The 23212-nt window shown below is 40.2% G+C and overlaps 1 protein-coding gene across 43 annotated transcripts in view; it reads left to right on the forward strand.

Moving 5' to 3' along the window:
* The window catches only part of MAP4K4 (mitogen-activated protein kinase kinase kinase kinase 4), a 243480-nt gene extending 235382 nt beyond the window's left edge, over window positions 1–8098 (forward strand). For 25 of the 43 annotated variants that reach the window (XM_066268268.1, XM_066268237.1, XM_066268243.1 and 22 more), the window contains 4 exons: window positions 949–1098; window positions 1655–1814; window positions 2544–2683; window positions 4679–8098. In XM_066268268.1, coding sequence (XP_066124365.1) covers window positions 949–1098; window positions 1655–1814; window positions 2544–2683; window positions 4679–4762 — 534 coding nt within the window. In that variant the 3' untranslated portion in view covers window positions 4763–8098. Of the gene's footprint in view, window positions 1–948; window positions 1123–1654; window positions 1815–2543; window positions 2684–4678 lie in introns of all 43 variants that reach the window. The other 18 variants (XM_066268242.1, XM_066268236.1, XM_066268235.1 and 15 more) reach the window with 1 other exon arrangement.
* Window positions 8099–23212: the final 15114 nt, after the last annotated feature.

Genomic DNA, 23212 nt, shown 5'->3' on the forward strand with positions numbered 1-23212 from the left:
CCTTTCCCTCCTCTCTCTCTCTTTCTCTGTCTCTCTAAAAATGAATAAAAATTAAACCCTGGCTGGATAACTAGGTTTGAGCACTGAGGTTGCTGGTTCCATTTCCCAGTCAAGGACATAGAGGAACAACTCAATGTTTCTGTCTCTCCCTCTCTCCCTGCCTCTAAAAAAGAAAGAATTTTGATTCAGAATTTTATTTGGAAAATTGACATATTTAGATTGCTTATTGCTTGATTCCCAGTAAAGCAGGCTAAGTAGAGTTATCATATTTGCTTAAAGAAGAACAAATCTACATGTTATTGAATGCAAGTAATTGGTTATAAAATTATAATGATTTTCTGAGATCTCCTAATAGATTCTTTATGTTACAGGTACTGTACTAGTTACTTCTACTATCTTATTTAAATCTGTCTTGTGAGATATAGGTACTGATACTAAAATGAAGAACGGAGGCCATCCAATATGTTACAGCACATGTCACCATATCACTCTAGTTGGAAAGTGAAAGTAGAGGTATCAGAACAAGTCAAATAGTGACTGTGATGATCGTAGTGGTAAAATTCTCAGTATGCTACTCCTGTAAGGCCTCCTCTCTGTTCATTGTCTACATTTGAGTAGTTAATAGTATGTTATAGGAAGTCCTGATTATTTTACTTTTACATTTTTCCCTCTCAGACATGCAACAGAACAATAATTGACACAGCAGAATTGTTGGGCTAGGTAGGGAGAATTTGAGACATGGTTTCTGGAAAGTGTTTTGTAGCTTCTCATAACAGGCAAAAAAGCATAATAAATTAAAGGAGTATTTTTTAGAGTATAGTAACTTTTGGTTGTTGCCAGGGTGGCTCAGTAACTGAATAACTGGCTTCTCTAGTTTGCTCTGTTAGCAATAAGGTCTTCTTCGTCATACTGCTTCTCTCTTGGTTACTTGTTTGTACTTATTTGTAGTCATTTGGAGAGTTGGTACATAAGCCATTACTGGTGGATCTCACTGTGGAGGAAGGCCAGAGGTTGAAAGTGATCTATGGGTCCTGTGCTGGGTTCCATGCTGTTGATGTGGATTCGGGATCAGTCTATGACATTTATCTCCCAACACACGTAAGAAAGAGCCCACACTCTATGGTTGGTTGACTGGCTTCATTTTGTTTTGACTTTTCCTTTACTCTGCTAGTGAACTAACACAAGCAGGGATTCTTTGCTTCCCCTGGTGTGGGGGTGAGTATTTAAATGATGTGCCATTTTCATAGCTCCATGCTCTGAGACAAGTGGAAACATCCCTCCTGGCTCCATGAAGCCCTCCTGAAAACCTCTTAGTCCTGGCTTTGACTAACATGGGATGGATTTGGGGCAGTTGCTGGTAGGTCAGAACACCCCTGGGTTGGGGTGTTTAAGGGAACATAATTTCTTAAGTGGAGCCCACAATCTTAATATGTTCCAGGGATCTCAAAAAATGTGAACTTGTTAGAGTATATCACCTGTAAAAGGTAGATTTTGGGATATAGATTGCCTAGATGTCCCAAAATGTTTCTGAATTGCTGTATTTATTAGTAGGAATAGGGACCAGTGCATTTTCTGAGACAGTGTTACTGAGTGGTTTTGCTGGGATAGAAATAGCCACAAACCTGCTTCTCTGCACTTTGTTCCTCTTCTCCAGATCCAGTGTAGCATCAAACCCCATGCCATCATCATTCTCCCCAACACAGATGGGATGGAGCTGCTGGTGTGCTATGAAGATGAAGGGGTTTATGTGAATACCTATGGGAGGATCACCAAGGATGTGGTTCTGCAGTGGGGAGAGATGCCAACATCTGTAGGTATGCAGCATTTGTCAAAGTAAAGCTTTCTCTGGCACTGCATGTATTTATTAACAGTGCTTGGTGATAGATGGTAGATAGTTAGATTGTAGACCATGGGACTATTCTGGAACAAAATCCAAGTCATTATTTAATACTTTTTAAAATTCTTGTCAATAACAATCCTTTGTTTAATCCTTAAGACATTCAGGGAAAGTAGGGCAGATGTTGTTGTTGACTGATTGTGGAAAGTAGAGAGAGACAGAGACAGGTATGTATGTGATTTGCTTTGTGCCAATGGCAAAGCCACAACCACAAACATGGCCTCTTGTATTCTGGGGTGCGTTCATGAAGAGAGGTGCAGGAATGAAGATGGATAACTGACATTTTCATGACGTGAAGTTGATATTTTCAAACTTTTGGTTTTGTTGCAGTTAAGTCTGTTTACTTATCATTTCTTCTTCCTGCCTTCCCTCATGACTGTCATTACTGGCTTGATGAAAATAGGAGCACTAAACTCTGAACTCAGTGGATCATTGCTGAAGACAAACAGGAAACACCTCAGGGAAATTAAGAGATTCAACCATTGATTCAAATTACAGCTTCCCAGGATAGACCAAAAGCTTATAAAGGCAGAATTATTTATAACAAAAATTCTTAAATGCTAGATGTTGAGGGGTAGATACATAAACAGAATCTTTTTATGGCTGTCCTCTTATCTTTAACAATATGTGTTTTTGCTTCAAAAAGCATATATTCGATCCAATCAGACGATGGGCTGGGGAGAAAAGGCCATAGAGATCCGGTCTGTGGAAACTGGTCACCTGGATGGTGTGTTTATGCACAAAAGGGCTCAAAGACTGAAATTCCTATGTGAACGCAATGACAAGGTAATGGTGTCCTTGTAGATTCTTTTTAGTTTCTGCTATCTTTTAGCAGTGGTTTACTTTTTCATGGGGTTTGGTGAAGTTGTTTTTAGGTTTTTGGTAGATTCTGAAATAAATGCATCAAGGAACTTTTTAGTAATGGGTTTTGAGACCTGTTAATGAGACTTGGGGTTATATGTATTCATATATATATATATATATATATACATATATATAAAACTTATTTTTTTTGCTCTGAGAGAAGACATTTATCTCTGCAGAAATCATCTTATAGAGTTGTTTTAAACACCATTAAGTGGCCTGTCCACACTGTCTGGCTTAGGGAGAGAGAGGAAAGGTTGGAACTGTCGAGTTCAGATAGATGGCATGCTTTTGTGATGAGAAAATACCAGGTACACTTGGGTAGGGTGGAATGTCCCAGTCCCCTGATATGTATCAGAAAGAGATCACTTGTTAGTCTGCCTTTTGAGTAGTCAGATAACATCAGTTTGCCTTTCAGAAATGCCTGACAGTATAAATCATTTTTTGCAGAAACACAGCACTTCTTGCAGCTGAGACCCTAGGGCAGTGGTCCCCAGTCCCTGGGCCGTGGGCCGTGGGCCGTGGACCGGTACCGGTCCACAGAGAAAGAATAAATAACTTACATTATTTTCATTTTATTTATATTTAAGACTGAACAATGTTTTATTTTTTAAAAATGATCAGATTCCCTCTGTTACATCCATCTAAGACCCACTCTTGATGCTTGTCTCAGTCACGTGATATATTTATCTGTCCCACCCTAAAGGCCAGTCCGTGAAAATATTTTCTGACATTAAACCGGTCCATGGCCCAAAAAAGGTTGGGGACCACTGCCCTAGGGCATCTAAGCCCCAGTATAAAAACCTTTGTTTTTCAAAACTGACCACATCCTTGCCTTCTTTTTGTCTGCTCACACTCCAGGGAGTCCCTCCAAAAACCAGTTTTGTAGTGAAGCAGATAGCTGGCCAAGGATGTTGACCCATCCCAGCCTGCTTTGGGAAGGACACCCTGGCGGGAGCTGACCTTAACCAAGCCCGACCTTTGTCTCAACCTGTTCACTTGATAAAAACATGCCTTAGTACCTGAGGCAGCCAATGGCAACCATAGAAACTTACCACTTAAGAGCATTTCCACCTCTTGCTTCACATTAAAATATAATAAACATCTTAGCAACCAGCTTATAGGTTGACTTCTCAGATTAAACTAAAAATTTTGACGTGATAGACAAGAGCTATAGGTCCTTGTCCTGCCTGCCTGGTGAACACAATAGCCACATCACTATCAGCCCACTTTCTCCTGTAGTCCGGCAACTTATTCACTGATGGAGTAACGTTTCTCTTCAACATATTATCTCCCAAGTTTTTTACCTTAAATTCATACAGCCTCAGACCTTTCCCAGGTTTTACCAGTTTTTGGCTTATATTTTTGAAGGTGTTTTATTTGGCCATAAGTATAATATTCTTTGGACTTCTGGTATTTAAATAATTTTATCAGTCATGATGTTATGTTCTTCAGAATTTATTAATAAAAGGCACAAAATTAAATCACTTTATAAGAGTCATGAAATGACTAAGACATTTCAGCTTAATATTTTAAAAGAGAAAAATTGGATTGCTGATTAAGTTTTCTAAACACATGTATCTTTTAGAACGCATTCACAGTGGAAGTAAAAGAAATAGCTCAATTTCAGAAACCTCATTTTTTCTTTTTTCATTCTCACAATACAGAAGTGTACAAGGAGATGTTTGACTAATTAGCCTTCTCAGCTGTCATAAAAATTGGCTACAGGTGATCACACCTCACATATGAGAAATGGGCATCCGCCAGATTTTCTTCTGAAAAGAGTCTTGGGGGCTTCAGCTTCCTGCGTGAGGCTGTTCAGCTCAGGACCACCTGCCTGGGAACCACAGGAAGCAATGGGCCCACAGGCAGCGTTATGTGTTCATGGTGAATCTCCTTTCCCTCTTGCTTTTGCAGGTATTCTTTGCTTCTGTCCGGTCTGGTGGCAGCAGTCAGGTTTATTTCATGACGTTAGGCAGGACTTCTCTTCTGAGCTGGTAGAAGCACTGCAGTGAGCATCGCTGGCCCCAGAGTCTTCAAGATCCTGAGAACTTGGAATTCCTTGCAACTGGAGCTCAGAGCTGCACCAGGGAAGTCCAGGACAGCTGTGTGCACAGACACCACATGGGGGTTCTTCTCTCCTTCCTGCCCTCCTTACCAGTTTATCCTCCATCTTCTTTCCCCCCTTACTCAAAAATAAATCAAGGCTGCAATGCAGCTGGTGCTGTTCAGACTCTACCGTCAGGTGCTATCAGTGTTTTGGATTGAGCATCAGACCAGAAAGCAAATGCCTGCCCTTCAGCTCCAGAATTCCTTGTCCCTGAGTGACTCTGTTGTTTGGGTGTCTGCAGGTGGCAACCGTGAAAATGCCGTTGGTTTGTTGGAAGTGGGCACAAGAAAGTGTAGAGTAGTGGTCTTAATGAGCAATGTGCTGAAGAGAGAGCAGATTTATTATAGTAACATTAACAGTGTATTTAATTGACATTTCTTTTTTTGTAATGTGACAATATGTGGACAGAGAAGAAGGGGCAGGTTTAAGAAGTTAGTATTTATAAAATGTGAAAGACAGTTACTAGGATAATTTTTTTGTGAGTCGGGCTTGGGAGGCGGGGTGGGGTGGGTTAAGGGGTCCCGTTTTGTTTTTTAAAAATTTTTTTTTGTCTTTGCCAAGAACTCAATCATTTTTCTGTGTACCAGGTTTTGCATAAATCTATTGCAGATGGTTCTTTTAAAAAATAATAAGGAAAAGAAAGTGTGTGCATTTGTATAATGGCCAGAACTCCGTTTTGTGACAGTATTAGCAACTGCCTCGGTGGAAGATTTAATTTTTATTTAAACCTAGCAGTGCTACAGCAGTTTTACCACAGCCTGCACTTGCAGAGGAAAAAAAATGTTTTCAACCACGTTTATTATTATTATTATTTTTTTACCTACCTCATTGTTTTTAATGTGTTAAGAGGTAGTTTAGTTTATATGTTTTTGGAGGAAAACATTAATGTTTAATTTAATCTTAATACCAAAACTTTCCAATTGAAGTTTGATGGTTATTTTGTCACAGGTCTCGGTAAGCACAGGAGAAATTGTTCCCTAAGCTGGGAAAGAGCTGAATGGCTTCACCGTGCTGACTGGTGCAGTCTGCATTCTAAGTGTACGGAGCAGAGAGGTTTGTTGTCACCACAGTCACCATTAGCAGTTGGCCTACAACACAAAGGGCCTCATTGTTCTCTGTTTGAGGTTTGGTAGCAAACAGGTGGTCCCGTATCAGACTGTTCAGTGTTGCAGCAACCTTTCTGGGGTGGTGGGGTGGTGAGGTCATTATCCCTTTTCTAAAAACGCAATGCACTAAAAACTATTTTAGGAATATAGTTAATACCACTTATTGGTAAGATGGCATCTTTCTGTGTTTAGGTGGAATATCAGAGCCAGCCCTGGGTTTTCTTGTTATTTCCTTTGTTCTCTCGTTCTCTCTGTGTGTTTTATACCAATTTTACTTCATGAATATGTTCATGACATTTGTAATAAATGTCTTGGGTAATCCTTTGTTCCCTGGCTCCACAGTCACTCACTCCCTCTGAGGGTGTCAGTCTCTTTGTAAAAGGAACTCGGTTTCATGATGGCCACTTTAAACTTTGTGCACAAAACAGTAGCTTGGTGTTTCATAGGCTTAATCCTTCATTGTGGTTAATTTTCTTTTATAACATGAAAATGGGGAACTTGCCTATTCAAACCCATTTGCCAAGGCTTTGCCCAACATTCTCGTCTCATTTGGTATTCATTTTGACTATTAATTCTCTTCCTTCTGGCTCAGCATTTTTGCCGACTATCTCTTGAATTACAATGCACTCGCAAATGCAGAAACAGCAGCTGGTTGTACATATTTGTACATACCCACAAAGGCAATGTGCTGAGAAAGCCTTACTTTCTTTTGGAAAGACAAGGTGATGGGAATGATTTGTCCATGTATATGACTTTGGAGTAGTGTTGATGTCCAAAGCGGATAAAACTTGTTATTTTCCTAATTTTCCCTAATTTTCCACTAACATAGAGAAGATTGAAGAGTTAATCTCACCTTTGAAGAGAGTTTTGAGATAGGTCAGATTCCATGATCGCAAGACTAGTCAAAGTCAAATTATTTCTGGCAATTTTCTACATATGTTTTGGCTTTTCAAGTAAGATGCACTGTTTATCTGTGGACACGTGTACAGGCCAAGAGGAGAAAGGACAGGGTGACTGCATCCATTGTAACCTCTCTCCTGGCTTTAGAGGTGAAAGTTGGGCAGGTGTCTGAAAAAAATAATAAATTATGATACCAATATGAAAGAAATAAAAACGATGAGGTACCACAGTCTTAATTTCCCAGACTTGAACCTCAGTATTGATAATGCAAGGGGTGTCATGAAGGTAACGCAGATGGTATCTCATTAGAATTACTGGTGTTTTAGAACTTGTCAAAAACTGGGTTGCCCTTAGGATGTGATAGATCTGAACTCAAGTCAGAATTATGCCTGTCTTTTGTGCACAGCCTTAGGTGTTTGCCTAGCACTCCTCTTGTTTGAGTTGAATAGAACTGAATTCATTGGCAGGCTTCCTTTACTGAGCTGAGCCCACCATTTGTCCATGAGGTCTGTGGTATCACCTTTTTGGCCTCACTGCCTTGTAAGCCAGACTGTGTTGTCGACAGCTTGAAACAGGTGCCCAATTTGGTTTCTCCATAAAAGATTTGTGAGCTAGTAGAATTTATTTTTTCTAGGGACGAGATGATTTTGTTCCTTTAAAAGGGTAGTGACTTCACAGAAGTGCCAAGATAGCCAAATTGAAAAGGAAAACAGTATTATGACACCATTAAATACAGAATGTTGAAAACTGTTAGAACAAGGCTCTTCCAAACAAAACGCAAATAAGTCTCTAGGTGTAGTTGAAGCTTTAACAAGTAGAGCCTCCTGTGTTCAGAGTAACTCTGTATCCAGCACAGTGTTCTTACTTTTTCTCATGCACATGTTATGTTGGAAAAACATGTTTACAGAAATGGTTTTGTTACACTAATGTACATCACATATTTATGGTTTATTTTCAATTGACTTTTTTAATGGGTTCTTTAGATTTTCACCTTATTTGTAGTTCATCTATGGTGATTCATAATCCTTAATTTTGCCAATTATAAATTTGCTAAGTAGTAATACAAGTGACAGAGTGCATTAAGTTTACTAACTGTGGAACTGCAAAGCCAGCTGGTGGCAAGCACACAGCCTTTTTTTTCAGTGCTAACTTCTGTGTATTATGAGAATTACTGTTGTTCCCCCCCCCTTTTCCCCTTAAATAAAGTAAAACTGACACCTATTTTCTGTGGCATGAGTTTAAATATATTCTAGTCCTTCCTGTAAGGATTCATATTTTATGCACGCCTCCTTCCCAGTGCCCCCAGCTCCAATGGATGACTCCCAGATCCTGCCATCTCTAGCATCAGGGATGGGCTATCAAAGTAGCAAACATTTGTTCAAAGATCTCAGAATGTAATTGGTGGTGAGCTCTTGATCACCATGTTCTTGGAGCCAAAAGAGAGTAAAGCTGATCCTTAAGGAAGAAATACTGCTATATTTGCAAATCTGAATTGGATCAAAAAGTAAAATAGCATATTGTACCTAACAACAATTCTAGTAGCCCTTTCTTAAAATGGTGCATAAATACTAACTTAGGTCCAATAATTGGCTCTCCTTCCATGTAAGGTCAGTGTGTTGTGACCTTTGATTGTGTCCCGTTGATCAGGCAGGAATGGTATACATGGACAGATCTGGGGCCACGTGGTAAGGATCAGCACCTTGCGCAAGCCTCTGGGGTCACAGAGAGGTGGCTGTGCTATGCTTACCAATTAAATAAAATTAAACAGGTTAATAAACTAGCTCTGTTTTGCTTCATCCTAGAAATGTTATTTCTCTGCAGTGAAAATAAAACAGTAAATAAATATATAGGCTACCAGACGCATAAGGGTTTTTTTTTTGTTTGGTTGGGTGTTTTTTTGTTTTTATCCCCCCCCCCCCCCAAGCTGGTGGATGATTGGGGATAAAAACCTGGTGGAACGCTTGTTATGGGACCACTCACTGTTCAACCCCACTGTTCCAGCTTTCCACTGCATCATCTGAGTGTTCACTTAAAACAAGAAACCAGGACAAAGTCAGCCCTCATAACTGACACCAGCTCTCTGCTGGGCATGAGGCCACTCTATCCTATACAGGCCTTATTGCTGCTGCTGCAACTTGGCTTGTTGTCATAACAGTGATGGCCCTTGAGTTCCAGGTACTGGCTCCTAGTTTGCTTAGTTATTGGAAACTTGAATTTAGTAGTCCAGTTCAAAATGTTACAAAATCCTTTTTTTTGTTTGACAGAGAGAGGGATAGATAGGGAGAGATGGGAAAGGAGAGATGAGAACCATCAATTTTTCGTTGTGGCACCTTAGTTGTTCATTGATTGCTTTCTCATATGTGCCTTGACTGGGGCTACAGCAGACCAAGTAACCCCTTGCTTGAGACAGCGACCTTGGGTCCAAGCTGGTGAGCTTTGCTCAAATCAGATGAACCCACACTCAAGCTGGTGACCTCAGGGTCTCGAACCTGGGTCCTCTGCGTCCCATTCCCATGCTCTATCTGCGCCACCACCGGTCAGGCCTATAAAATTCTATTTTGGTCTAAGTCAAAACCCTGACAGCACATGTGACAAAGGTTCTGTGGAGGATATGTGGATAGTATTTGGGCAAGTTCTCCTTAAATTTGTTTGGAAATTTGACATAACTTTAAAGCTTGGAAACCAATTTTTTTGCAATAGATACTAAATACTAAAGGCTATATTGAGATAAATTCACATACCATACAATTCAACCATTTAAAGTACAGTCCGGTGACCTTTAATCGGTTCAGCGTCATGATTTTACACCACCACGATCAATTTGTAAACATTTTTATTACCTCAAGAAGGCGCCCCACATACTTTGCCATTATCTCCTCGTGCCCCCACTTACTCATCCTACCAAAATTGAAGCAGCCACTGATCTGCTTTTTTTCAATATGGATTTGCCTCCTTGGCGGTTCCATGTCAGTAGGATCATACGATGTGTATCCTTTGTGACTGGTATTACTGACTTCGCAGACTGTTGCCCAGGTTCATCCATGCTGTAGTGTGGATTGGTACTAGTTTCTTTCAAGTAACCATGTGGTGCCATACATAGTTATTACAATATTACTGACTATTCCCTCTGTTCTGCTTTACATCCCTGCCACTATTTTGTAACTACCAGTCTGTACTTCTTAATCCCTTCATACTTTCACCCAGCCCCCTCTCCTCTGGCAACCATCATGTTCATTCTCGGCCTGCATGAGTCTGTTTCTATTTTGCTTGTTCATTTATTTTGCTCTTTAAATTTCACATGTAATAAATTTTGCTCTTTAAATTTCACATGTAATAAATTTTGCTCTTTAAATCACACAGCATTTGTCTTTCTCTGACTTCACTTAATGTAATGCTGTCTAGGTTTATCCTTGTTACAAATTACAAGATTTTATTCTTTTTTATGTTCATTCTGTGTGTGTGTGTGTGTGTGTGTGTGTGTGTGTGTGTGTATGGGTGGGCAAAGTAAATTTACAGTGTACATACAGGAAGCAATTCTTGTAATTTTATTTATTATTTTCCATATGAACAACTGTAAGCCTACCTTAGCCTACCCCTGTGTATACTATTACTTTTTTTTTCTGTTCATCTTCTGATGGGCATTTGGGTTGCTTCCATGTCTTGGCTACACTAAGTAACACTGCAGTAAACATAGGGATGCATATATTCTTTAAAATTAGTGAAAAACACTTTAACTTTTTTTTTAACAGAGACAGAGAAAGGAACAGATCGAGACAGACAAAAAGGGAGAGAGATGAGAAGCATCCATTTTTTGTTGCAACACCATAGTTACTCGTTGATTGTTTTCTCATATGTGCCTTGATCAGGGGGCTGCAGCAGAGTGAGTGACCCCTTGCGTAAGCCAGCAACCTTGGGCTTCAAGCCAGTGACCTTTGGGCTCAAGCCAGCAACAATGGGGTCATGTCTGTGATCCCACACTCAAGCAAGCGACCCCACACTCAAGCTGGTCAGCCTGCGCCCAAGCCAGCGACCTTGGGGTTTCCAACCTGGGTCCTCTGCGTCCTAGTCCGATGCTCTATCCACTGCACCACCGCCTGGTCAGGCAACACTAACTTTTTAAAGATAGCTTTCCACTGGAAGTGAGCTGAGATGAGGAGAGTGTGGGGGCAAGAGGGCCGATCTGACCTATTATCATTCAGTCATGTTTTCATCAAGAAACCTGAATTTTAGGAAACTTGATTTTTTTTTTCATTTACAAAGCTGATTTTATTAAAGCAAATGTGAGAGCATCAAAGATAGGCATACTGCATAGTTTGCAAATATCAAGAGGCCAATTTGGCAGTTGCCAATACAGAAGAAGGCCTTACTGTGCACTGGGAGAATGACCAGCGTGCTCTCACATTGCACATCTACCTCCCCCAGGGTCCCCTTCACTTCCTCAAGGCCATAAGGAAGAGGGCTGTCCCTGAGGTTTTTCACGTGCTCCACAAGAAGTCATTGTTGTGGGATTTGTGCAGTTGGTTCTTTTCCTGAGGGAGGTCAGTGTCTTAGACAAATGTCCTGTCCAGTGCCCAGGAATAATGCTCAGGAGCCTGTGGATCACGTGGGCAGAGCAACTGTCCTGCTGAGCTGAGAAATGAAGTTGTCAGAGATTTCTCATAGTGGACACCAGTTACACCTTTCTGTCTAGACATGGGTCCTACGCTGTATAACCAGTAAAAGAAGGGGGCCCATGTGATAGAAACTTAAGAGACGTAATAGTAGCTTTGTAACTTGATGCACTCATGATGTATATATACATAACCTAGTCACAGACTAGATTTTGAGTTTCCATTCTTGGGTTCCTCTGTACTGCCACAGAAACTCAGAATAGCTAGGCATCTCGTAAGAGATCAGGTTATAACCTCCCTTGTATAGAGCTATACAGCTCCCTTGTTTTACTTGTTTTAATTTATACACTTAACGCTCTCAGACCCTTCCAGAGAACTGGATGCAAGTGTTTACACTGAAGCCATAGTTTCTGTGAATTGGGTGTAACATAGACAGTGCTCATCCTGGGTTTATACATAGAACCAAACTCTGCATTCCTCCAACATCACATAATCAAGTTCAGCTATCAGAAGATTTTTTTTTTTTTTTACCTTCATAGAAGTGAACATGAAGCATCTTCATACAGTGTTCAAATTTTCCTGATTGTCTAATGTAAGGCCAGGAGCCACCATCGTGGCCAATCACATGCAGGTTCCCACTGGATTCGGACAGTTGGTAACGAAACAATGGAGCCGCAAACTGGTGGGCCATTAGCTTTAATCCTAGCTTGCACCTAGCGGGCAAGAAATATGCACAGTGGGAAAACACTTCCCTTTCCATTCAGGGCTCCCAAAGCCTAGAATCAAAGGTTTGTACCTCACTGATAGATACATGAATTCACCAGAACTTCCAACTGCCCTTTTGCTGTTCCGCTTGTCTATCTGACCCCACCCTTGCTTACTTACTATCACCCCTGAAGCAGAAAAATTCTAGGAAGCTGGTTGATCGCCCCAAGGAGAAGCATTCCAGGAAGCCGAAATCATAGGACTGCAGAAGGGAGCACACCAGAATTGCTGACTCAATGCACACTTGCTCAAAGCTCTCCCCACCTTAATAAATGTTTGCATCAGAGTCTGTTTTGGTGCACTTCTCCCAGAGGAGTGCCCCAGCAGGGTTCCTTTATTCCTTTCAATAAAGCCTGTTACTCTGGTCTTTCGGATTCCCATGGATTCCAACACTCACCAGCCTTATTCACCTCTGTTCCCCATCTCCTTCTCTTACACAAACTCTGCACAAACTGGCTTCTCTTTCAGCACTCCGCCATCTTGGCTGCTTCTCCTGGCCTCCTCCACTCTGCTCTCCTTTCTCTGCTCTCCTCTCTAATGCTAATCTCAGGAACCAAGAGAGAGCAAGCTCCCTGTCTGCCCCAATTTTATAGTGTAGAAATCAAAACCTTTGATCCAATATACAAACAAGGAAGTCTCTGATACAAAGTCACTTATCTGAGGCATAATGGGATTCCTCATGAGAGTGCACCACCCCCTACACCATGCAACAGTCAAGGGTGTGGGGAAAAGCTTAGTCTCAAAACTAAGCCTTAGGCTATAACAACTGGACTGCTTACAGCCTGTCCCCCACACCCAATACAAACTATAAGTGAGCAAACATATATTTAAAAACTTATTTGACCAACAACTAATAAGTAATTTCTTTTTAAAGATTTTATTTACTCATTATAGAGAGGGGAGAGAGAGAGAAGGGGGAAGAGCAAGAAGCATCAACTCCCATATGTGCCTTGACCAGGCAAGCCCAGGGTTTTGAACCGGCAACCTCAGCGTTTCCAGGTTGACACTTTATCCACTGCACCACCACAGGTCAGGCCTAATAAGTAATTTTTAACAGTACTTTTGAATCTGTATCTGTAGAAGTTTAATACATTATAATTAGATCATACATTATCTTTTTTTTTTTAATCAAGGTTATTGATGTTTCAGTAGCTTCAAGGTTTAGCCAATGATATTGTAAGGTATCAAAAAGCTGAAAAATTAATATTGATATTCTGAGAGGAAAGGTCAGGCTTTCCTGTCAGGTTTTCCTGTCCCATCCTTCCTGTGGGCTGGGGAGGGAGGAGAATGTATTAATAGAAGTTTCTGGCTTGCACGAACAATGGGCCATTTAGTTTTAAATGTAAAATAAAGGTTAACTGAGAAATTTCTTCTCTTTCAGTGGGACACAGTTTACATACCATCTTGCATTGATTGTAGTTCCTCCCTTCCTGGAATCTTGAGAGTAAAATACCTCTAGGCTAGTGATGGAAGATGAACCCAGAAAGATTTGTAAATGTCTTTGATTGTGTTACCTTGAAAGTCTTCATGTTTCTGTGTATCCCCTAAACAAATGCTATAATCTTGTTAATGATTGTGTCATGTCATGCTCTCCCCCACCTGTGTGTGATCAAGGGTATATAAACCAGCCCCTGAGATATATTGGGGACTACACGGTTTGGTTCTGCTGCCCTGTGTCAGCCATATGCGGACGGCATATTTAATAAATCTCCTCCTTTAATAAAACTCTTCAAAATTTATCTGGACTGGGTGTCTCTACGTAAACCTGATGGAGTGAGGTATGGTGTCTTTCAGAATCTGGGATTACGGTACTTTATAACAGTGGGACCTTCTTTTAAGTTGGCTCCAGGTAGTTTAGTCATGATGTCATTGTTCTGATGGTTTTCTTTTCTGGTGTTAAGAGTTCTGTATGTTGAACCATTGTTGGGCAGATAAAATGTATTATGCTCACTTTGTTAAAGAGGCCGTTGCCCAGGTGATATTAATGTGTGTTGAGAATTGTTGTAGCCTGAGGCTTGGTTTTGGGATTAAGCCTGTCCCACCCTTTTTGGCGTGAGGTGGTACAATCCTATCATGCCTCATAGAAGTGATTTTGTATTAGAGACTTCCCCATTATGTATATTGGATTAAGGGTTTGGATTTCTACACTATAAAATGGGAACGGAGCGGAAGTTTGCTCTCTTGGTTCCTGAGGTTAGCATGAGAGAGCAGAGAGAATAGAACCAGCAGCGGGAGGAGGCCACGTGGAGAAGGCCAGGAAAAGCAGCCAAGATGGCGGAGTACTGAGTGAGATGCCAGTTTGTACAGAGTTTGTATCTGGGATAAGGAAGGAAATGGGGAACTGAGGAGAATAAGGCTGTTGAGCTAGAAACCTTTGATTCTAGGAAACTCGGATAAATCAGTAGCTTTGTGAGCACTGAATGTGACTGGGGTTTTGGAGCCCAGTGTGTATTTTTACTTGCCCGCCGGGTGCAAGCTAGATTAAAGACTATGGCCCACCAGTTTTTGGCTCCATGGTTTCTTTACCGACTGTCCGAATCCAATGCGAACCTGCATGGGCTGGGCTCCTCTGATAGTGGCCCTGGCCTTGGCTCCTGGCTTTACAACCATCCTTGAGATTCTGGGATGAATCCCACTTGATCATGATGTATTATTTTTTTAATATGTTGTTGTATTCGATTTGCTAGTATTTTGTTTAGTATTTTAGCATCTGTATTCATTAGAGATATTGGTCTGTAGTTTTCTTTTTTTGTGCCATCTTTGCCTGGTTTTGGTATGAGGGTTATGTTGGCCTCATAAAATGTGTTTGGAAGTATTGCTTCTTCAATTTTTTTGAATTGTTTAATTTTATTTATTTTTTACAGAGAGAGTAAGTCAGAGAGAGGGATAGATAGGGACAGACAGACAGGAACGGAGAGAGAAGAGAAGCATCAATTATTCGTTTTTCATTGCGCATTGCAACACCCTAGTTGTTCACTGACTGCCCTCTCACATGTGCCCCGACCGCGGACCTTCAGCAGACCGAGCAACACCCTGCTGGAGCCAGCGACCTTGGGTTCAAGTTGGTGGGCTCTTTTGCTCAAACCAGATGAGCCCACGCTCAAGCTGGTTGCCTCAGGGTCTCGAACCTGGGTCCTCCGCATCCCAGTCTGACGCTCTATCCACTGCGCCATCGCCTGGTCAGGCGCTTCTTCAATTTTTTGGAAGACTTTCAGTAGAATAGGACCAAGTCTTTTTTGAATGTTTGATAAAATTTGCTGGTATAGCCGTCTGGGCCTGGACTTTTATTTTGGGGGAGGTTTTCAATGGTTTTTTTTTTGTTTCTTTTCTACTAATAGGTCTGTTTAGGCTTTCTGCTTCTTCTTGACTCAGTCTAGGAATGTTGTTTTGTTCTAGGAATTTATCCATTTCTTCTAGGTTGTTGAATTTAGTGGCATAAAGTTTTTCATAGTATTCTACAATAATTCTTTGTGTATCTACGGTGTCCGTGGTGATTTCTCCTCTTTCATTTTGGATTTTGTTTATATGAGTTCTTTCTCTTTTTTCCTTGGTAAGTCTTGCCAAGGGTATGTCAATTTTGTTGATCTTTTTAAAGAATCAGCTCCTTGTTCTATTAATTTTTTCTATAGTATTTCTGTTCTCTATTTCATTTATTTCTGCTCTGATTTATATCATCTCCTTTCTTTGGCTGGTTTTGGGTTGTCTTTGTTCTTCTTTTTCTAGTTCCTTAAGGTGTGAAGTTAAGTGGTTCACTTGGGCTCTCTCTTGTTTGTTCATATATGCCTGAAGTGATATGAACTTCCCTCTTATCACTGCTTTTGCTGCATCCCATAGATTCTGATCTGTTTTATTGTCATTTTCATTTGTCTATATATATCTTTTGATCTATGCACTTATTTCTTCTTTGACCCATTCATTTTTTAAAAGTATGTTGTTTACTTTCCACATTTTTGTGGGTTTTTTCCCTCTTTTTTGCAGTTGAATTCTAGTTTCAAGGCTTTATGATCAGAAAATATGCTTGGTACAACTTTGATTTTTCTGAATTTGCTGATGTTGTTTTTGTGGCCCAACATATGGCCAATTCTCGAGAATAATCCATGCACACTGGAGGAAAATGTATACTCTGTCACTTTGGGATGAAATGTCCTGTAGATGTCTATCATATCCAGGTGCTCTAGTGTTTTGTTTAAGGCCACTATATCTTTGTTGATTCTCTGTTTGGATGACCGATGTAGAGCCATCAGTGGTGTATTGAGGTCTCCAAGTATGATTGTATTTTTGTCAGTTTTTGTTTTAAGGTCAATAAGTAGCTGTCTTATACATTTTGGTGCTCCTTGGTTTGGTGCATATATATTAAGAATTGTTATGTCTTCTTGATTCAGTGTCCCCTTAGCGATTATGAAATGGCCATTTTTGTCTCTGAGTAATTTTGCTGTCTTGTAGTCAGCATTATCAGATATACACCATATCAACAAAACAAAGAACAAAAACCACATGATCTTATCAATAGACACAGAAAAGGCTTTTGATAAAATACAACACAATTTTATGTTTAATACTCTCAACAAAATGGGTATAGAAGTAAAATATCTCAACATGATAAAGGTCATTTATGATAAACCATCAGCTAACATCATATTAAATGGCACTAAACTGAAGGCTTTCCCCCTTAAATCAGGAACAAGACAGGGTTGTCCACTCTCTCCACTCTTATTTAATGTGGGACTAGAGGTTCTAGCCAGAGCAATCAGACAAGACAGAGAAATAAAAGGCATCCATATCAGAAAAGAAGAAGTAAAGGTATCAGTTTTTGCAGATGATATGATCCTATACATCAAAAACCCCAAAGAATCCACAAAAAGACTACTAGAAACAATAAGCCAATATAGTAAGGTCGCAGGATAAAAAATTAACATACAGAAATCAATAGCCTTTCTATATACCAACAATGAAACATTTGAGAACGAACTCAAAAGAATAATCCCCTTCATGATGGCAACAACAACAAAAAAGAAATACTTAGGAATAAACATAACAAAGAATGTAAAGGACTTATATAATGAAAACTATAAACCATTGTTAAGGGAAATCGAAAAAGATATAATGAGAAGGAAGAATATTCATTGTTCTTGGTTAGGAAGAATAAATATAATCAAGATGGCCATATTACCCAAAGCAATATACAAATTTAATGCAATTCCCATCTAAATTCTAATGACATTTTTTAAAGAAATGGAGCAAAAATTCATCAGATTTATATGGAACTATAAAAAAACCCGAATAGCCAAAGCAATCCTAAAGAATAAGAATGAAGCTGGGGGCAATACAATACCTGACTTCAAACTATATTATAGGGCCACGACAATCAAAACAGCATGGTATTGGCAGAAAAATAGACACTCAGACCAATGGAACAGAATAGAAAGTCCAGAAATAAAACCACATATATATGGTCAAATAATTTTTGATAAAGGGGCCAACAACACACAATGAAGAAAAGAAAGCCTCTTCAATAAATGGTGCTGGGGCCTGACCAGGCGGTGGCGCAGTGGATAGAGCGTCAGATTGGGATGCGGAGCACCCAGGTTCGAGACCCTGAGATCGCCAGCTTGAGCGTGGGCTCATCTGGTTTAAGCTAAGCTCACCAGCTTGGACCCAAGGTCGCTGGCTTGAGCAAGGGATTACTCAGTCTGCTGTAGCCCCACGGTCAAGGCACATATGAGAAAGCAATTAATGAACAACTAAGGTGTCGCAACGAAAAACTGATGATTGATGCTTCTCATCTCTCTCTATTCCTGTCTGTCTGTGCCTATCTATCCCTCTCTCTGACTCTCTCTCTGTAAAATAAAAAATAAAAAAATAAAAAAAAAATAAAAATTAGCCTGACCTGTGGTGGCGCAGTGGGATAAAGCGTCGACCTGGAACACTGAGGTCGCCGGTTCGAAACCTTGGGCTTGCCTGGTCAAGGCACATATGGGAGTTGATGCTTCCTGCTCCTCCCCCTTCTTTCTCTCTCTCTGTCTCTCTCTCTCACTCCTCTCTCTCTAAAAAAAAAAAAAATCAATAAATAAAATATTAAAAAAAATAAAATAAATGGTGCTGGGAAAACTGGAAAGCCACATTCAAAAGAATGAAACTGGACTGCAGTTTGTCCCCCTGTACTAAAATTAACTCAAAATGGATCAAATATCTAAACATAAGACCCGAAACAATAAAGTATATAGAAGAAGACATAGGTACTAAACTCATGGACCTGGGTTTTAAAGAGCATTTTATGAATTTGACTCCAATGGCAAGAGAAGTGAAGGCAAAAATTAATGAATGGGACTACATCAGACTAAGAAGTTTTTGCTCAGCAAGAGAAACTGATAACAAAATAAACAGACAGCCAACTAAATGGGAAATGATATTTTCAAACAACAGCTCAGATAAGGGCCTAATATCCAAAATATACAAAGAACTCATAAAACTCAACAACAAACAATCCAATAAAAAATGGTAAGAGGACATGAACAGACACTTCTCCCAGGAAGAAATACAAATGGCCAACAGTTATATGAAAAGATGCTCATCTTCATTAGTTATTAGAGAAATGCCAATCAAAACTGCAATGAGATACCACCTCACACCTGTTAGATTAACTATTATTAATAAGACAGATAATAGCAAATGTTGGAGAGGCTGTGGAGAAAAAGGAACCCTCATACACTGTTGGTGGGAATGTAAAGTAGTACAACCATTATGGAAGAAAGTATGGTGGTTCCTCAAAAAACTGAAAATAGAACTACCTTATGACCCAGCAATCCCTCTACTGGGTATATACCCCAAAAACTCAGAAACATTGATACGTAAAGACACATGCAGCCCCATGTTCACTGCAGCATTGTTCACAGTGGCCAGGACATGGAAACAACCAAAAAGCCCTTCAATAGAGGATTGGATAAAGAAGATGTGGCACATATACACTATGGAATACTACTCAGCCATAAGAAATGATGACATCGGATTATTTACAGCAAAATGTTGGGATCTTGATAACATTATACGAAGTGAAATAAGTAAATCAGAAAAAACCAGTAACTGCATTATTCCATACGTTAGTGGGACATAAAAGTGGGACTAAGAGACATTGACAAGAGTGTGGTGGTTACGGGGGGGGGGGGGAGAGGGAGAGGGAAAGGGGGAGGGGGAGGGGCACAAAGAAAACTAGATAGAAGGTGACAGAGGACAATCTGACTTTGGGTGATGGGTATGCAACATAATTGAATGACAAGATAACCTGGATATGTTATCTTTGAATATATGTATTCTGATTTATTGATGTCACCATATATATATATATATGTTGCAGCTTTTAAAAAAAAAAAGAGTTCTAAGTCCATTTTGTTCATTTTTCTACCCTAGTCTTGGAATTCTGGTTTCTCCAAGAGCTCAGAGTTCTATCAGTGGGAAATGGTATTTGGTAACTATAAACTGGTGCTGGTATATCTCATTGCTACAAAATTGGGCCTTTGTCTTCTCCTTTTCATGAGGGAAAACGCATCATGAATTTAAACTAAAATTCACAACAAGAGGATTTTCTTTTAACCACTTTGGTCTAATCACCCATACTTTTACTCTTTCCCATCCTGAAAGTCTTCGCTCAATATAGTATCATCAACAATAGCATTCATCGGCTGTGGTAAATAGGTCACAGACTCAGAATAATAACGCCAACATTCTTACCAACAATGTGATCACTGGAAATAATTTCAGGATTTTTTGGAGGTCAGTTCTTTTATTGTGTTTGTTTTTTCACCATGATTTTTTTATTTTGCTTTTCCTTTTTAGGAATTGTTTCTTAAATTTAACTTTGTTCTGACCTGTGGTGGCGCAGTGGGATAAAGCCTCGACCTGGAACACTGAGGTCGCCGGTTCGAAACCTTGGGCTTGCCTGGTCAAGGCACATATGGGAGTTGATGCTTCCTGCTCCTCCCCCTTCTCTCTCTCTCTCTGTCTCTCACTCCTTTCTCTCTAAAAAAAAAAAATCAATAAATAAAATTTAACTTTGTTTTGTAATTATATATAACATTATTTTGTTTGACTTTAGAGTCTACAAAAATAAAAAATCTATTCAGAGAATTGAAGCCCCTTCCTTCTGCCCAGTTTTCTCCTTTCTTTTATAACTATATTTTTTCTTTTTGTTTTTTGTTTATCCTTCCATTTAAAAAATATATATAGTGTGTGTGTATATATATATATATACATACATACTGTATTTGTATTCTTCCCTTTCCCATTTTATTTTTCTGCATCTGTTTTTTTAATCATTTAATTATTCCAGAGATCATTCCATAACTATGTAAAGAAATTTTGCATTCTTTTTAAAAACACCTTTTTTTGAGATATAATTTACATACTACAGAATAAACCCATCTAAAAGTTTAATGCGATTTAGTATATTTATATAGTTATGCAACATTGCCACAATCCAGTTTTAGAATGTGTCCATCACCCAGAAATCCCTACCTGCTCCCTGATCCCAGCAAAGACAGTCTGCCTTCTTAATCACATCACCATAGGCAGCTGCATAGGGCCCAGTGTGTGCATACCCCAGGGTTCATTTAGCCAGCCCCAGAATCCAGTGAATAGCCTTGTGCACATGTTGTTTGAATTTTTGCCATGATGTTTTTGAAATAGATTCCAAGAAGAGCCTCTGAGTCAAATGGTCAGTAATATGTAATTTCTCTAAATAATGCCCAGTCCCCTTTGAAAAGCATGTACTATTTTGCACTCCCACCAATAATGTATGAGAGTGTCAGTTTTCCCATGGCCTCGTCAATGGGGTAGATTGTTAAACTTCAAATGGTATCTCAATATAGTTTTAATTTGCATTCCCTTTACTGTAAAGAAGCTTGAACATATTTTCAAGAGTTTAAGATTCATTTGCATTTCTTTTTCTGTGAGATGTCTGCTTCTATCTCCCGTTTCTCTTTTTTTAGATTAGGAATAATTTGTGTTATAAATTTCAAATATTTGTTTTTGTTTATCCTTTTAATTTTCTAAAATTATATTTTATACTGTATAAAACATGTTAATTTTATGCAGTCAACATCCAATTTTTTCTCTTTTTCATCTAAACATTGAGTTAGGAAAAGCTTCCTAATCAGGTGATAGAGTAATTTGCTCATATTTGCTTCTAGAATTGGTATGTGTCTTTCTGTTTGTTTTTTGATATATTTTTTCTTTTCCAAGAGAAAGGAGGGGAGATAGAGAAACAGACTCCCACATGCAACCAGTCCAGGATCCACCAGGGAACCTCCATCTGGGGCCAATGCTCTGCCCATCTGGGACCATGCTCACAACCAAGCTATTTTTAGCACCTAAGGCAGTCTCCAGGGAGCCATCCACAGTGCCTGAGGCAATATGCTTGAGCCAAAGCTGGGGGAGGGGAAGAGAGAGAGAAAGGAGAGGAAAGAGGTGGAGAAGAAGATGGGCACTTCTCCTGTGTGCCCTGACTGGGAATCAACTAGGACATCCACATGGCAGGCTGACACCACTGACCCAACCGGCCAAGGCTTGTTTTTCAACATTTTATTTTCTGACTTATCTACTTTTATTCTGATGTGCAGTGTGAGGAACAAATCTGCTTTTTATCGTTTTTTATGTGTAATTATCTCAGTATGCTAGGACACATATTAAAAAACTCAGCTTGGCCCTGGCCAGTTGGCTCAGTGGTAGAGCGTCAGCCTGGCGTACAGAAGTCCCGGGTTTGATTCCCGGCCAGGGCACACAAGAGTAGCGCCCATCTGCTTCTACACCCCTCCCCCTCTCCTTCCTCTCTGTCTCTCTCTTCCTTTCCCGCAGCCGAGGCTCCATTGGAGCAAAGATGGCCCGGGCGCTGGGGATGGCTCCTTGGCCTCTGCCCCAGGCACTAGAGTGGCTCTGGTCGCAACAGAGTGACGCCCTAGAGGGACAGAGCATCGCCCCCTGGTGGGCAGAGCTTTGCCCCCTGGTGGGCGTGCCGGGTGGATCCCGGTTGGGTGCATGCGGGAGTCTGTCTGTCTCTCCCTGTTTTCAGCTTCAGAAAAATACAAAAAAACAAAAACAAAAAAAAACTCAGCTTGCCTGACCTGTGGTGGTGCAGTGGATAAAGCGTTGACCTGGAAACACTGAGGTCACCAGTTCAAAACCCTGCACCTACCTGGTCAAGGGACATATGGGAGTTGACACTTCCTGCTTCTCCCCCCTTCTCTCTCACTCTCTCTCTCTCTCTCTCTCACTTTCTCTCTCCCTCTCTTCTCTCTAAAATGAATAAATAAAAAATATTTAAATAAAACAGCTTATCCTCACAGGTTTGAGTTGACATCTTTATCGTCTACTAACTTTGTACATGTACATTGGGAATATTTCTGGATTTTTCTGTTTTCCATGAGTCTGACTATTGTGTGTGTGTGTGTGTGTGTGTGTGTGTGTGTGTGTGTGTGTTAGAGACAGAGAGAGGGACAAATAGGAATATACAGACAGGAAAGGAGAAAGATGAGAAGCATTAATTCTTCATTGTGGCACCTTACTTGTTCATTGATTGCGTTCTCATATGTGACTGGGGGGGGGGGGCTACAGCAGACCAAGTGACCCTTTGCTCATGCCAGCAACCTTGAGCTCAAGCTGGTGAGCCTTGCTCAAACCAGATGAGCCTGTGCTCAAGCTGGCAACCTCAGGGTTTTGAACCTGGGTCCTCTGTGTCCCAGTCTAACGCTCTATCCACTGCACCACTGCCTGGTCAGGTGAGTCTGACTATTCTTGTACAAACCTCACTGTTTTAGTGATGAGACTATAATTTGTTAAAATGCTTTTTTAAAAATCAACTTTGACAATTTATTGAAACATAAGAACAAACAGGCTTTGCCATATTTGCTCCCTGTTCCTTTTTCTTCTTCCCAGGCAGGTAGTTAGTCCTCTGGAGGGTGCGGAGACTAGT

This window comes from Saccopteryx bilineata, chromosome 3 (genome assembly GCF_036850765.1).
Source record: "Saccopteryx bilineata isolate mSacBil1 chromosome 3, mSacBil1_pri_phased_curated, whole genome shotgun sequence".
NCBI classification, from domain to species: domain Eukaryota; kingdom Metazoa; phylum Chordata; class Mammalia; order Chiroptera; family Emballonuridae; genus Saccopteryx; species Saccopteryx bilineata.